This window comes from Piliocolobus tephrosceles, chromosome 5 (assembly GCF_002776525.5).
Source record: "Piliocolobus tephrosceles isolate RC106 chromosome 5, ASM277652v3, whole genome shotgun sequence".
In the NCBI taxonomy this organism is placed as follows: Eukaryota; Metazoa; Chordata; class Mammalia; order Primates; family Cercopithecidae; genus Piliocolobus; species Piliocolobus tephrosceles.
The window spans coordinates 60,348,783-60,365,911 of NC_045438.1; the positions used below are offsets into that span (position 1 = coordinate 60,348,783).

Below are 17,129 nucleotides of genomic sequence, written 5' to 3' on the forward strand. Positions count from 1 at the left end.
TTATTTTGAGACAGAGTCTCACTCTGTCATCCAGGCAGGAGTGCAGTGGCACAATCTCAACTCACTGCAACCTTTGCCTCCTGGATTCAAGCAATTCTCCTGCGTCAGCCTCCCAAGTAGCTGGGTTTACAGCACGGTACCTGCCTAATTTTTTGTATTTTTAGTAGAGATGGGGTTTCACCATGTTGGCCATGCTGGTCTTGAACTCCTGACCTCAGTTGATCCGCCCACCTCAGTCTCCCAAAGTGCTGGGATTATAGGCATGAGCCACCATGCCTGGCTGACCCCTTATTATTATACAATGATTGCTTTGTCTCTTCTTACAGTTTTTGTTTTGAAATTTATTTTGTCTGATATGAGTGTAGCTACTCCTGCTCTTCTTTGGTTTTCATTGGCATGAGATATCCTTTTCCATCCCTTAATTTTCAGTCTATATGTATCTTTATTGATGAAGTATGTTTCTTGTAGGTAACAGATCACTGGGTCTTGTTTTTTTCATCCATTCAGCCATTCTATGTCTTTTTCTTTTTTAAGGACAGGGTCTCACCTGTCTCCCAGGCTGGAGTGCAGTGACATGATCACAGGTCACTGCAGCCTTGACATCCCAAGCTCAAGCAATTTTCCCACCTCAGCTTCCCAAGAAGCTGGGACTATAGGTGTGTGCTTGACATGCCTAGGTATTTTTTTAAACAAATTTTTGTTGCTGGGCATGGCGGCTCATGCCTGTAATCTCAGCACTTTGGGAGGCCGAAGTGGACAAATCACGTGAGGTCAGGAATTTGAGACCAGCCTGGCCAACATGGTGAAACCCTTTCTCTACTAAAAATACAAAAATTAGCTGGGCATGGTGGCGGGCGCCTTTAATTCTAGCTACTTGGGAGGCTGAAGCAGGAGAATTGCTTGAACCTGGGAGGCGAAGGTTGCAGTGAGCTGAGATCGTGCTATTGCACTCCTGGCTGGGTGACAGAGCGAGACTCAGTTCTCCAGCGGGGGGGAAAAAATTGTAGAGACATGTTCTCACTATGTTGCCTAGGTTGGTCTTGAACTCCTGGCCTGAAGCGATCCTCCTACTTTGGCTTCCCAAAGGTCTGTGATTACAGGTGTGAACCACTGTGCCCAGCCTACTCTGTCTTTTTTTTTTTTTTTTGAGACAGAGTCTTGCTCTATTGCCCAGACTGGAGTGCAGTGCCACAATCTTGGCTCACTGTAACCTCTGCCTCCCAGATTCAAACAATTCTCATGTCTCAGCCTCCCGAGTAGCTGGGATTACAGGCACGCACGATCACGTTCAACTAATTTATGTATTTTTAGTAGAGACGGGGTTTCACCCTGTTGGCCAGGCTGGTCTCGAACTCCTGGCTTTAAGTGATCCATCTGCCTGGGCCTCTCGAAATGCTGAGATTACAGGCATGAGCCACCATGCCTGGCCCCACTCCAATTGGAAAGTTTCGTTTGTTAATATTCTGACCAGGTGTGGTGGCTCACGCCTGTAATCCAGCATGTTGGGAGACTGAGGCAGGTGGATCACCTGAGGTCAGGAATTTGAGACCAGCCTGGCCAACATGGTGAAACTGTCTCTACTAAAAATACAAAAATTAGCCAGGTGTGGTGGCATGCGCCTATAATCCCAGCTACTCAGGAGGCTGAGGCATGAGAATGGTTTGAGTTCAGGAGGCAGAGGTTGGTTGCAGTGAGCCCACATTGCACCACTGCAATTCCAGCCTAGGTGACAGGGTGGGACTCCATCTCAAAAAAAAAAAAGAAAAAAAAAAAATTCAATGTTATTGATAAGTAGGGATTTACTCCTACCATTTTGTTATTTGTTTTCTGGTTGTTTTACCATCTTCTCTTTGTTCTTTTCTTCCTATCTTTCTTTTAGTGAAGGTGATTTTCTCTGGTGATGCACTTCAATTTTTTGCTTTTTACTTTTTGTATATCCATTGTATGTTTTTTGATTTGAAGTTACCATGAGGCTTGCAAATACTATATTATAGCCCATAGCCCATTATTTTAAACTGATGATAACACCTATTGCATAAACAAACATGCAAATAAATTCTAATATAAACTCTACAGTTTAGGCTGGGTGTGGTGGCTCACGCCTGTAATCCCAGCACTTTGGGAGGCTGAGGTGGGCAAATCACGAGGTCAGGAGTTTAAGATCAGCCTGGCTAACATGGTGAAACTCCATCTCTACTAAAAATACAAAAATTAGCCAGGCGTGTGGCATGTGCCTGTAATCCCAGCTACTCAGGTGGCTGAGGCAGGAGAATCACTTGAAACTGGGAGGTAGAGGTTGCATTGAGCTGAGATCGTGCCACTACCTTCCAGCGTGGGTGACATAGCGAGACTCCATCTCAAAAAAAAAAAACCAAAAAACTCTACAGTTTAACTTCATCCCCCTGCCTTTGTTTTGTTTTGTTTTGTTTGAGACGGAGTCTTGCACTGTTGCCTGGGCTGGTGTACAGTGCTGCAATCTTGGCTTGCTGCAACCTCCGCCTTCTGGGTTCAAATGATTCTCCTGCCTCAGCCTTCTGAGTAGCTAGGATTACAGGTGCCCTCCACCATACCTGGCTACTTTTTGTATTTTTAGTAGAAATGGGGTTTCACCATGTTGTCCAGGCTGGTCTCGAACTCCTGACCTCGAGATCTGCCTGCCTCAGCCTCCCAAAGTGCTGGGATTTCAGACGTGAGCCCCCATTCCTGGCCAACCCCCTGCTTTTTAACTTTTTGTTATTTTCCTTTATGGCTTATTGTACTTTCTATGCCTTGAAAAGTTGTAGTTATTTTTGATTGGTTCATCATTTAGTCTTTCTACTTAAGATGAGTAGTTCATGCATCACAATTTCAGCGTTATATTATTCTGTGTTTTTCTATGTGCCTACTATTCCAAGTGAGATTTTTACCTTCAGATGATTCCTTTATGTTCATTAATATCTTTTTCTTCTAGATTGAAAAAATCCCTTTAGCATTTCTTATAGGACAAGTATGGTGTTGATGTAATCCCTCAGCTTTTGTCTGTGAATGTCTTTACTTCTCCTTCACGCTCGAAGGATATTTTCACTGGAAATAGTATTATAAAAAATTTTTCGTGGCTGGGTGCGGTGGCTCACGCCTGTAATCCCAGCACTTTGGGAGGCCAAGGTGGGTGGATCATGAGGTCAGGAGATCAAGACCATCCTGGCTAACACGGTGAAACCCTGTCTCTACTAAAAATACAAAAAAAAAAAAAAAAATGAGCTGGGCATGGTGGTGGGCGCCTGTAGTCCCAGCTACTCAGGAAGCTGAGGCAGGAGAATGGCATGAATCTGGGAGGCGGAGCTTGCAGTGAGCCAAGATCGCACCACTGTACTCCAGCCTGGGCGACACAGTGAGACGCCATCTCAAAAAAAAAAGAAAAAGAAAGTTTTTCCTTTAGCACTTTAAATATATCATGCCATTCTCGCCTGGCCTGTAATGTTTCCACTGAAAAGTCTGCTGCCAGACTGGAGCCCCATTGTATGTTACTGTTTTTTTTTTGTTGTTGTTGTTTGTTTGTTTTTCTTCCTTTTTTAAGGATCCTTTCTTTATTCTTGATTATTTGGGAGTTAGATTATTAAATACTGTGAAGTAGTCTTCTTTGGGTTAAATCTGCTTGCTGTTCTATAACCTTCTTGTATTTGAATGTTGATATCTTTCTGTAGGTTTGGGAAGTTCTCTGTTATTATCCCTTGGAATAAATGTTCTACCACTAGCTCTTTTTCTACCTCCTCTTTAAGGCCTATAACTTAGATTTGCCCTTTTGAAGCTGTTTTCTAGATCTGGTAGGCATACTTCAATGTTTTTTATTCTTTTTTTTTTTTTGAGACGGGGTCTCACTCTGTCACCCAGGCTGGAGTGTGGTGGCACAATCTCAACTCATTGCAACCTCCACCTCCCAGGTTCAAGCGATCCCCCTGCCTCAGCCTCCCGAGTAGCTGGGACTATAGGCATGTGCCACCATGTCTCTGGCTAATTTTTGTATTTTTAGTAGAGATGGAGTTTCAGTATGTTGGCCAGGCTGGTCTCAAACTCTTGACCTCATGATCCGCCCACCTCAGCCTCCCAAAGTGCTGGGATTACAGGCATGAGCCACTGCACCTGGCCTTTTATTCTGTTTTCTTTTGTGTCTGTGTTACCTGACTGTGTATTTTCAAATAGCCTGTCTTCAAGCTCACTAATTCTTCTGCTTGATTAATTCTGCTATTAAGAGAAGGATGCATTCTTCAGCATGTCAATTGTATTTTTCAACTCTAGAATTTCTTGATTCTTTTAAAATATTTCATCCTCCTTGTTAAATTTATGTGATAGAATTCCTTCTCTGTGTTATTTTGAATTTCTTTAAGTTTCAAAACAGCTATTTTGAATTCTGTCTTTAAGGTCATATTTCTCTGTTTATTCAGGATTGGTCCCTGCTGACTTCTATAGTTCATTTTGAAAGGTTGTGTTTTCCTGGATGGTGCTGATGCTTGTAGATTTTTGTTGGTGTCTGGGCATTGAAGAATTAGGTATTTATTGTAGCCTTCACAGTCTGGGCTTGTTTGTGCCCGTCCTCCTTGGGAAGGCTTCCCAGTTATTTGAAGGGACTTAGGCCCCAAGCCCAATAACGTAGTAGTTTTTGCAGACTCAGAAAGATACCACCTTGGTGGTCCTGGACAAAATCCAGAAAAATTCTCTGGTTACCAGGCAGAGACTCTTCTTCTTTTCCCTTATTTTTTACCAAACACATGTGTTTCTCACTCTGTGATGAGTCACGTGGAACTGGGAGTGTGGTGATGCAGGCACCCCCGTGGCCATCACCACTGGGACTACATTGGGTCAGACCTGAAGTCAGTACAGCACTGGGCCTTGCCCAAGACCCTTCCCTTCGGGGCAGCAAGTTCCCCCAGGCCCTGGGCATGTCCAGCGATGCTGTCTGGGAGCCAGGGATAGGAGTAAAAAACCTTAGCAATTTACCTGGTGTTCTGTTCTCCTGTGGCTAGGCTGGCACTCAAACAACAATATGAAGTCCTTCTCACGCTTCCCTGCCCTTTCCACAGGGAGAGAAGCCTCTCCATGTGGCCACCACCACCACTGGTCCAGAACGGGTTCTGCCAGTCAACTGCAGATACTCACCTAAAGCCCAAGGGCTTGTCTGTCAGCTTGTGATGAATGCTGCCAGGCCTGGGACTCACCCTTCAGGGCAGTGGGTACCCCTCTGGCCCAGGACAGGTCCAGAAATGTCCAAGAGCCTAGGCCTGGACTTGGAAACTTCAGGAGCCTGCTCGTTGCTCTACCCCACTGTGGCCTAGGTGGTACCTAGGAGCACAGAGCACTTCAGCCCACAGTTTTTTGGAATCTGCCAAAAAACTCAGGTTCCAACCACTGGAATGGGCAATTCCCCTCTGGCTAGGGCTGGTGCAAATGCTCCCTCCATGCTCAGGCACTGGCTGAGCCCAGCACAGCTTTATTCTCTTTTGTGATGTGGCAGTACTGAGTTCAGTGTGAAGTCCCCTAGTTGCTGTGCTCTCCCTTCCCCAAAGTGCACAGATCCTCTCTCTGTGCCATATGGCTGCTGCCGGGGGTGGGAGACGGGTGGCGTCAGTGATTCAAGACTCTCTCTGAGCCTCTTCCGTGGCCCTTTTAGCGATAGAAGTTAAAACCAGGTACTGTGATTGCTTCCCTGACTTTTGGTTCTTGTGACAGTGCTTTTTTGTGTGCAGATGCTTGTTAAAATTGGTGTTCCAGCAAGGGGGACGAATTGTGCTCTACCTTCTCTACTACAGGTTTTTAAAAGTCTGTATAATTTTGTATTTTATGCATGTGCCATACTGTATTAGACCAGCCTTCAGCTGTTCACTGTGAGGGGCTACGGTTTGAATGTTTGTGTCTCTCCAAAGTTCATACACTAAAAGCTTATACCCAATGGGATAGTTTTAAGAGGTGGGGCTTTTGGGGAAGTGATTAAGTCATGAGTGCTCTAGTCTCATGAGTAGGATTAGTGCCCTTATAAAAGAAGTTCAAGGGCCCCTTTGCCCTTTTTCCCTGTACACCATATGAAGATACAGCCTTTGTCCCTTCAAACCATGTGAGGGAGGGCACCGCAGCAAGGTGCCATCTTGGCATCTGCTAGTGCCTTGATCTTAGACTTTCCAGACACCACAGCTGTGAGAAGTCAACTTATATGATTATTTTTTCTTTTTTTGAGACACAATTTTGCTCTTTTTGCCCAGGCTGGAGTGCAATGGTGCAATCTCAGCTCACAGCAATCTCTGCCTCCTGAATTCAAGTGATTCTCCTGCCTCAGCCTCCCGAGTAGCTGGGATTACAGGCATGTGCCACTACACCGGCTAATTTTGTATTTTTAGTAGAGATGGAGTTTCATCATGTTGGTCAGGCTGGTCTCGAACTCCTGACCTCAAGTGATCCTCCTACCTCGGCCTCTCAAAGTGCTGGGATTACAGGTGTGAGCCATCACGCCCTGCCAACTTACGTTATTAATAATGTACCCTGCCTGTGATATTTTATTATACCAGCAGGAACAAGTAAGACATGAGTTAACTTCATTAAAAAAATTATAAACAGTAATTCTCTGAACATTCTCACCATAAAGGCTTACTACAGATCCTTAATTATTCCTTTAGAATAAACTTTTGGGAATAGAATCACTAGGTCAAAGGTCGTATGCATTTTTAAAACTTTGTTATTGAGAAAACTTGTGCTAATTTTATCGGCAGCAGTGGAGGAGAGTGTCTTTGCTTCCTCAAGTGTTTACCATCACTGGTTATTTTATATATATGTGTGTGTGTGTGTGTATACATATGTATACACACACACACACACACATATGTATTTTTTTTTGAGATGGAGTTTCGCTTTTGTCACCCAGGCTGAAGTGCAATGACGTGATCTCGGCTCACTGAAACCTCCGCCTCCCAGGTTCAAGCAATTCTCCTGCCTCAGCCTCCCAAGTAGCTGCGATCACAGGCGCCCACCACCACCCCTGGCTAATTTTTATATTTTTAGTAGAGATGGTGTTTCGCTATGTTGGTCAGGCTGGTCTCAAACTCCTGACCTCAGGTGATCCATCCACCTAGGCCTCCCAAAGTGCTGGGATTACAGGCGTGAGCCACTGCTCCTGGCCTGTTTATTATATTTTGAATTTTGCTAATGTTATAAGTGGAAATATCTCTTCTAAAAATAATAAATGGAAAAACTTTAAAAAATCTTGTTGTAATTTGTATTTATTCACTGAAAAATTTGGTTAAAACTTTTTACATTTATTAATCATTTCTTTTGTCTTTAGACTTTTGATGTCTGTGTAGGGCAGGATGCAGTTGTAGATAACAGAAACCACTCTTCTTATTTTAAGGAGAAGGAGCTTTGTCAAAGGAAATTAGCTTTTTACAAAATCACTGAAAGGACTAGAGGAGCAGGATCTATGCTGGGCTTCCAAGAATGACTCTGAGAACCGCACCCTAGAACTAGTGGCTCAGGAAAGCTGCTACTTCTGCTCCAGGCAGCTTCATTCTAGATACTAGACTGTTCCTTGCTAGGTCTGCTAGAGCTTCACAGCAAAAACCAGTGCTCTGTGCCCTGCTCCCAAGACACACTAAACTACTGTTATGGAACCTCTGCTACCATCACAACAGACAAACAACAACAAAAGTGAAAATAGACCAAATGTAAAATACCTCAAAATCCGAGCTTTAATGTAACAAATATGTTTTTACATACTTATAGCAGATCAGAAGAATATCAAGGAAATTCCCAGTGGTTACAGTGGAACGAAACTGGAGTTGTAAACTAATATTGAAGCCACTGCTGTGCCAGGAATATTTGTCAGTCTTGATGACCTGGATGCTGAACTGGCACCTCTGCCTGGTAGATAATGCCTTGGTGGGGGCGAAGGGGTTGCAAATTAGGGAGTTGAAACTGAAAACTCCATATAGTACCAAGACACTCAAAAAGCTACATCCTTAGGAAAAAAATGGATTGAATAAAGGAAACAAAATCTGACTTTTAGCAAAGAGAAATAATAAAAAAACTTATCTTTGCCTGTGCCCTGTGTGGAGAAAAAAAGCAGCTTCCACAGATGTATAACTCCACATCTTCACTCAACGGGGTTTTGGATCTGGGATTTGAATCTACACCAAGTGGTTTTAGAAGTTAATTCTACGATCACGAGTTGGTTCCAGTTCTGGACATCTGACAGAAGCAATGCAGATCCTTCCTGGAGGGACGCAGTCTCAACCTAGACCTTATAGAATTTGCACAGATAAGTCCCAGCTGAACTTAAACTTTCACTCCAAATTAAAAAAAAATACATGAAGAAACAAGCTACCATAAGAGTCAGCAAGAACTCCTAAGAACTTAAGATAATGGGTTTATCAAATGCATAATATAAAACAAATATGCCTAAAATGTTTGATTACATTTAAAAATATAAGAAAAGAGCAAGAGATATTATATAATATAATCATATACATGCAAAAAATATACAAATTACAAGCATATAGCTTGATGGATTTTCACAATTGGAACACATCTAACTGGCACCCATAAAAAAACCTAAAACAGGCCGGGCGCGGTGGCTCAAGCCTGTAATCCCAGCACTTTGGGAGGCCGAGATGGGCGGATCACGAGGTCAGGAGATCGAGACCATCCTGGCTAACACGGTGAAACCCCGTCTCTACTAAAAAACACAAAAAAACTAGCAGGGCGAGGTGGCGGGCGCCTGTAATCCCAGCCACACGGGAGGCTGAGGCAGGAGAATGGCGTAAACCTGGGAGGCGGAGCTTGCAGTGACCTGAGATCCGGCCACTGCACTCCAGCCCAGGCGACAGAGCGAGACTCCGTCTCAAAAAAAAAAAAAAAAAAAACCTAAAACATTACTAATATCCTCAGGTCCCCCTTCCCCATGTTTCCTTCCAGTCATTACCCATACCCCTCACAAGGGTAAGTACTATCCTAACCTCTAGTAGCACAGATCAGTTTTTTTTTTTTTTTTTTTTTTTGAGACGGAGTCTTACTCTGTCACCCAGGCTAGAGTGCAGTGGCGTGATCTCGGCTCACTGCAAGCTCCACCTCCCAGGCTCACACCATTCTCCTGCCTCAGCCTCCCTAGTAGCCGGGACTACAGGCACCCGCCACCATGCCCGGCTACTTTTTTGTATTTTTAGTAGAGACTGGGTTTCACCGTGTTAGCCAGGATGGTCTCAATCTCCTGACCTTGTGATCTGCCCGTCTCAGCCTCCCAAAGTGCTGGGATTACAGGCATGAGTCGCTGTGCCTGGCCACCTCTAATAGCACAGATTAGTTTTAGGCAGATTTTAAAAAGCACTAAATAGAACTTCTAAGAAAAAAAATATATATTTTAAAATCCCAACAAACCAATGAATGAATAGTAGATTTGACATAGCTAAAGAAAGAATTGATATGGCATTAACTGGATTAAAGCTGAAAAAATTTTCTAGAACACAGCATTGACAGACAAAATGATGGGGAAATGGCAGGAGTTAAGAGACATGGAAGATAGAATGAGGGGATCTAACCTGCTTCTAATAAAAATTTAATAAGGAGAGAACAGAAAGAACAGGTGAAAGGTGATTTTCAACAAGATAATGTCTGCGAGTTTTTCAGAATTGCTGAAAGTTACATATCCTTAGATTCAGAAATAATAGCTAATCCCAAACTGAATAAGTAAAACAAATGAACACCTTAACACATTATAGTGATACCGAGGTCACTAAAGAAAAAGAGAACTGTGGGCAGCCACAGGGAAAAGACAAATGACTTATGAAGGCACAACAGTAAGATTAACAGATTTCTCAACATTAACAGTGGAAGCAAGAAGTCAGTGGAAGAGTAACATCTGCAAAATGCTGAGACAAAGAGATTTTCAGGTTGATTTTTGACAAGTCTACCTATATGCTATTTATAAGAGATAACAAAATGTTGAAAGAGGATGAAAAAATATATTCCAGGCAAGAAGATAGGAAGACACAATTTCATACAGATGTCAGTTCTCTAAATTAATCTGTGAATTCAATTGCAGTTGAATTGCAATTCTAATTAAAATTCAAACAGGATTTTTCTTGGACCTTGACAAGCTGGTTTTACATTTCAATAGAAAAACATAGACAAGAATAACTAGTTTCAAAGACGCACAATGTTTGGGTTTACCAGGTGTAACTACTTATTATAAAGGTCTAATAATTCAAAGTGGTATTGATGAAGGCACAGAAAAATAGATAAATGGTTTAGAGCAGAAAGCACGGAAAAATGCCCATGCCTGTATAGAAACTGAAAAACATCAGAGTGTCATGGAAGATCAGTGGCAAAGAATGGTGTCCAGACAATTGGTTACTCATATGGGAAAAAAATAAGGCTGAATGTTCACACTATAAACAAAAATCAATTCCAGGGTTGGCTGAAGATCTAAACGGGAAAGACAAAAGTTTTGCACTTTTAGAAAAAAATGCTTATGATCTCAGGTTAGGGAAAGATTTGTTATAAGTAACAAAAAGTATAAATAACAATTTGATAACCTCACTGGTATTAAATTTTAAAACTGTGCTCCAAAGACACAAACAGTAAAAAAAATAAGCTATTGCCTCTGAGAAGGTATCATATAGTTTGAATGTCTTTTTCCCACCAAATCTCAGGTTGAAATTCGATTCCCATGTTGGAGGTGGGGCCTGGTGGGAGGTGACTGGATCACGGGGACGGATCCCTCATGAATGGTTTAGCATCATCCCCTTGGTGATAAGTGAGTTCTCACTCTTAGTTCATGTGAGATCTAGTTGTTTAGAGTGTTGAACCCACCCCCACCATCTTTCTTGCTCCTGCTCTTGCCATGTGATATTGCCTGCTCCTCCTTTACCTTCTGCCATGATTGTAAGCTTCCTGAGGCCTCACCAGAAGCTGAGCAGATGTTGGTGCCATGCTTGTATAGCCTGCAGAACCATTGGCCCAGACACACTTCTGTTTTTTTATAAATCACCAGTCTCAGGTGTTCTTAAAAGAACAAATGGACTAACACAAGATGTAAGCAACATATTTTGCTCATAAATATTAGTAGTAGATTTTATAAAGTATCCAAAATATATGGAGACCTACTATTAAAAAGACAGACAACCCAATAAAAAAGTCAGGCAATTCCCTACAGGAAAAAACAAAATAGTAAATTAACATAGAAAAAGTTACTAGTAATCAGGAAAATGGACATTAAAACCATAGTGAAATACTGTTTCACACCCTTCGGCTTGGCTAAAATTTTAAATCTGATGATAATGTGAAAATAAATATAGCTTAAAAGCTGTTGGAATCCCAAAACACTTTAAGCATTGAGAGAGATGTGACTGTGATCTGAGTCATGACTTAGATCATATATGATTACAACTTCTGTTTCTCAGATTATGGATTAACTTACTTTCTTATTTTTCTCATTCTGTATAATAACTAGAGACAATTAAATGACACCAGGAATAACAACCTCCTGCTTTCCTAATTAAATGGCCTTTGTTATTGATTAATGTCCCCTTTGTTGTCCTGCTTTGCTGATCGCAGATGACAAACCCATCACTATTATACCCTTTATAGATATTAAAAAAAAGTTAAATGTAGCATTCCCACAAACACTGCCTACTATCAATCAAAGTGCTATAACTGTGTACCACCTTGTATGAAAACTGTTGTAATCTTGCTAAATCTACTCTGTCTCTCCCTATATAAATGAAACCTTAACTTTCCTACTTTGAACTGCCAACTCCATTCCTTAGAGTTGGTTTCCTGGTGGACTATTCTCAAACTTTGCATTTGAATAAACTCTTTTAAAATTAGATTCTAATCTGTTTGATTATTTCAGGGTGATAATACCAACAACTGATGTGGCTATGAAACAATTTGCAGTAATGATCATATAAATTGGTAATCGCTTGGTAGAATAAGTTGAAAATATGTAATAAAGTTGAAAATACACATACAATAACATGCAATAATTCCCCTTTTAGGTATGCACTGCAGACAAGCCCTTGCACATGGCAGGAGACACGTCGAAGAATATCTAATGTATCATGCTGATACAAGAGCTAAAAAGAAATTATTTAGGCAGATAGTGAGGGTAAAGGAGTCCTTGGTAAGGCTGCCTTTTAAACAAAAAGCAGCCCCCAAATCATTTCTTTTCTAACAAAGAGGAGCCTGTAAAATCAAGCTGCAAACACAGATAAGCAAGCTGGAAGCTTACATGGGTGAATGCTGGCAGCTGTGCCAACAGGAAAAGGCTACCTCACGACCAGGTATATTCAATATGGAGACTCCATCTTCCCTTTTCTTTGTCACCCCGTGTGCAGTAAAGAAGCAGGCAACATGGCACTGGCCAGGTAGAGAACCCATCTGCATAGTAAAAGTTAGGGTGGGGCAGCCAGCTTCTTTGCACAGTATGCAAATGGCACACCCACTCCTAACCAGTTCTTCGTGCGGTATGCAAATGGCACAACTAGTTTAACCAATCTTTTGTGCCCTAGGTAAATCAGACAACGCCTCCTCAAGCTCATCTATAAAACCTCCTGCACTTCACTGCGGACCTGAAGACCCGCTCTGGACCCCCTCTATCTGCAGGAGAGAGCGTTTCTCTTTCTTTCGCCTATTAAACCACCACTGTTAACTTCACTCCATATGTGGCGTCCTTGATTTCCTTGGCGTGGGACAACGAAGCTCGGGTATTAGCCCAGGTGAATGACACCACTTGAATTCTTTTATAGTAGGAGATTGGAAACAAGCAAAATGTCCATTATCAGAAGAATGAATAAATAACTTGTTGTCTATATAATGGAATGCTAAGTAACAGTGAAAGTGAATGAGCTAGAGCTGTGGTTGTCAACATGGATAATTCACACAATGTTGAATGGTAAATGTGAACTTCAGAAGTACACACGTGGTATACTGGTACTGGTCCTAGACTGGTGCCAATGGAGCCTCTGTCGCGGGTCCCACATCTCAGGAGCTAGGGCAGAGCTTGGACAGAGACTTAGATGACTAGCCTTCCTCTTCACCCTTTGCACAGTGCCCGAGGTTGACCAGATGCCCCTAGCAGCCCTGGGCTGTGCCTTTGTGTGCCAAATCTTGGTTCCAGGAAGAACTGTGAGCAGATTGCTCCTGTTGGCTGCTGCAGTTGGCTGGTGTTCCTGTTGGCAGGTGGCATAGCACAAGATTGGGCTGCCAGAATGGTACTAATATGCAGGTTTGGGCAACTTAAAAATTGTTTATATAGACAGGCGCCCCCACAAAAAAGTATTTGCTTATGACTCCACACACCTTTGGGCATATACAGCTTAAAAATGTGCTGTATAGGCCAGGCACGGTGGCTCACGCCTGTAATCCCAACACTCGGAGGCCGAGTCGAGCAGGTCACGAGGTCAGGAGATCGAGACCATCCTGGCTAACATGGTGAAACCTGTCTCTACTAAAAAAAAAATACAAAAAATTAGCCCGGCATGGTGGCGAGTGCCTATAGTCCCAGCTACTCCGGAGGCTGAGGCAGGAGAATGGTGTGAACCCAGGAGGCGGAGGTTGTGGTGAGCCGAGATCGTGCCACTGCACTCCAGCCTGGGCGACAAAACAAGACTCCATCTCAAAAAAAAAAAAAAAAAGAGAGAGAGAGAGAGAGAGACCATTATGGCCAACACGGTGAAACCCCGTCTCTACTAAAAATACAAAAATTAACTGGGCATGCTGGCGGGCGCCTGTAGTCCCAGCTATTGGGGAGGCTGAGGGGAAGATCGCTTGAACCCCGGAGGCGGAGGGTTGCAGTGAGCCGAGATGGCGCCACTGCACTCCAGTGTGGCAGCAGAGCGAGACTCCGTCTCGTAAATAAAAAAAAAAAAAAAAAAGCGCAGTATAACACCTACACCTACATAGTGTTCAGTGATGCTTACATATGTTATAAAAGAAGTCCATGGGCCGGGCGCAATGTCTCACGCCTGTAATTCCAGCACTTTCGGAGGCCGAGGCAGGTGGATCATCTGAGGTCAGAAGTTGGAGACCAGCATGGACAACATGGCGAAACCCCGTCTCCCCTAAAAATACAAAAATTAGCCGGGTGTGGTGGCGGGCGCCTATAATCCCAGCTACTTGGGAGGCTGAGGCAGGAGAATCACTTGAACCCGGGGAGATGGTGGGGAGATGGGGGCGGAGGTTGCAGTGAGCTGAGATCCCGCCACTGCACTCCAGCCTGGACCAAAGAGCAAAACTCCGTCTCAAAAAAAAAAAAGAAAAAAAGAAGTCCGTGGAAATGAGAATAATCAATTTAGGGTAGGAATTGTTACTTGAAGGGAGGGAAGAGATTAGATTAGGGTTAGGGTTGTGCTGGGAACTATTTTTATCATGTTTTATTTATTAAGCTGGGTGTGGGGGGAGTAAAAGGTGCCGGTTGTGTTACTTTTTTTGCCTTTGTGTATATTGGATTTTTTTTTTTTTTTTAAGAGGAAGAAGTGAAGATAAGAAACCACTCGAAGTGGGCGTCTGCGCTTCCGTGGTGGCTGGGACAGCAGCAGTAGTGCTGTCCATCTGCTCGGCCGAGGGGTGGCACATCTTAGCCTCTCTCTCTTTTCCCCAGAGAATATCCCTCCCTGCGCTTCCCCCGTCTCAGCCTTTCAGTGTGTAAACAGTTCTAGTGTGACTCATCGGTGCTTTTGTTAGCCCCTTTACCAGCAAGTACTTGTTAAACACTTAAATCTTACAAATGGAAAGAAAATTCCATGGTAAATTTAAGTATAAAAGTCAACCAAAATTCTGAGCCTCGGACAAGACTGGTTAAAAATCGTTCTACAATGAAACTAATATATGAAATTCAATCATAGAAAACCTTCCTTGCTTTGCAAGGAACCTTAAGTATTTAAATGTAGGCATTTTCATCTGGTGATTCTTCCCAGTCTCCTGTGGTAATAATACCTGGACAGGGAAGAAATATTTTGAGATAAATAAACTCTACTGGGAAATGGGCGCTTGCTAAGTTTCCTGTGGCAGTGACGCCTCCTCTGTTGCAAACATGCCAAACCCGTTCTACAGCGTGCTTTGTACCTTTCCAGAGACTGATCAGTATCAGCTTGCCAGGGCTTTAAACCCCATTCATTCTTTCATTACTTAAAAGCCTCTTTCTTTGGAAAACCTTTGAGTGAAGCATAAAATTAGCATCTAAAAAGACATAGCAGCAACTAAACCCAGGAATGTTAGGGAATATGTGACCACCAGCACCATTATTGACCTTCCTAAGTGCAGTTTGATGTGGGAAAGGGCTGTGCAGGTGGAAAAAGGTGGCCAAGGTGGAGGTACCCAGGCAGGGGCAGTCGCCTCTCTGGCCTGAGCCCGAAACTCCCAATTCTCATGGGTGGCTGATGAGAGAACCCCTCCCCTCCTTTGTATTTAATCCTTTCTCTAACTCACTTCTAAGCCGACATCAGCAAATCTTTGAAGAAAAGCACAGGGGAGGCCTATTTCAGTGACTTTCACTTCTCTAAATGTTTGTTCTTTTCAGTTAGGTGTAAAATATGTTTGAATTGTATTTTCAATTCTCTTTCACCACTGTTCTATAAAATGTGAGCCTGTAGGCATTGTTTTTTTAAATGGAAAAGAAAAGATTGATTTTAGAAATCACATTCAAAGTGTTTGTTGAATCAGGGCTCAGCTTAGCATTCAAGAACATGGCTGGGAAGTTTCCACTTCGTTTTCGCCCTAGATTCGTCTTTACCTCTTTTGTCTCCTATATTTTTCCAGCTCTGTGGATTTCTTTGAAGAGGGCTATGAGGATTGAAGAAAGAAAAGCTTTTCTTCAGTAATTTGTAATTATCCCGTTGGATGCTTATGAAGTATTTTTTGTATATTTAACCCCTCAGAGAAAATCTGAGCATACCTCTACCCTTAAAAAGTCTGGTAGCCTGATGGCGGGTGGCGGGGAGAGAAGAAATCCTGTTTCTCCTTTTCCTGATTTTGTCCCCAAACTACATCTTGCTTTGAAAGTAGGGGAGTTGAAAGGAGAGGAGTAAGCCTCTCATGGGGGCCCTGGAATGCAGCTAGCTGCCAATCTTTGTGTGCGTTTTGTCAAGAATAGCTGCTTTCTAAAAACAAACCAACTCTCCTTGATCCCTCAGGTCAGGGATCTGGGAGAGACTGGATTATATAAAAGGGGTTTCCAAGGCAAAAAAGCATTGCTCTCATGGGGCATTTATGGAGGATGTTGTCAGTGGGCATTTGGAAGTTCTAGAAGTCATGTGGGGCACTGGCGTCTGCAGTTCCTGGTGTGCTCAGGACATTCTGTGTCTGCATAGAGGGTTGCTGCACAATGGCTGGCCAGCTCATACCTGCACAATTACTTCCAGCACCTTGGCAAGCAGGAAAGGGATTACAAATATACCAACAGGGTAGGCGTTTGCTCTGGGGAAGAGGCTGATTTGGGGTAAATAGTTCATACCATAGGAAGCCTACTGTGTGTGGTGGGCAGGTGACATTTGGACTGGGCTCCTGGTGGCTTTTGGCTCTCTTCCAGTTTGGCCTAACAATGAAATTACACGTTGAAGGGGTTTGTTACTGTTGATCTTTATTTCACAGCCCGGCTTCTTGGTAAAGGCATCCATGTTCTCCATGTCTACACTTCCTCATCTCCCATTCATTCCCCATCAGCCCACAGTTTGCTTTCAGCCTTCATGGCTCCTGGGAAATGTCTTCCCCTCTGCTGCCATCCTGGGGCCCCTCCCGAGGCTTAGTCTCCTTCCTTTCCTGCCCAGAGCTCAGCCCCTTGGCTGCTTTGCCACCTCCCTCCTCTAAAGTCACCCACTTTGGGAGCTTCTCGTTTTTCTGCCTCTGACTCCTTTGCCCTTTCCTTATGTTTGGTTGTTCCCAGACTCCTGGGACTTAAGTTCTACCATTTATTACCATTGAGGCCTGGGCAGGTCGTGTAACTTGCTTCAACCTTAGTTTCCTTCCCTGTGAAATGGGGATAATACAGTACATACCTCATTTGGGGAAGATGCAATGGGACAATACTTACAAAGTGATTTACATGGAGTCTCTTATGGAGAAAGTACTTACTAAATGCTACTTAACATCACTGTTACTCCTTTCTCACTCTGCCCACT

General features: G+C 43.1%; 1 protein-coding gene across 3 annotated transcripts in view; it reads left to right on the forward strand.

Moving 5' to 3' along the window:
• The window catches only part of LOC116418784 (putative uncharacterized protein C6orf99), a 42,461-nt gene extending 27,595 nt beyond the window's left edge, over positions 1 to 14,866 (forward strand). For all 3 annotated transcript variants that reach the window (XR_004228931.1, XR_004228932.1, XM_031935514.1), the window contains one exon: positions 14,482 to 14,866. Coding sequence is in view for 1 of the 3 variants with exons in the window: in XM_031935514.1 (XP_031791374.1) it covers positions 14,482 to 14,662 (181 nt within the window). In the remaining 2 variants the exon portion in view is untranslated. The remainder of the gene's footprint in view (positions 1 to 14,481) is intronic.
• Positions 14,867 to 17,129: the final 2,263 nt, after the last annotated feature.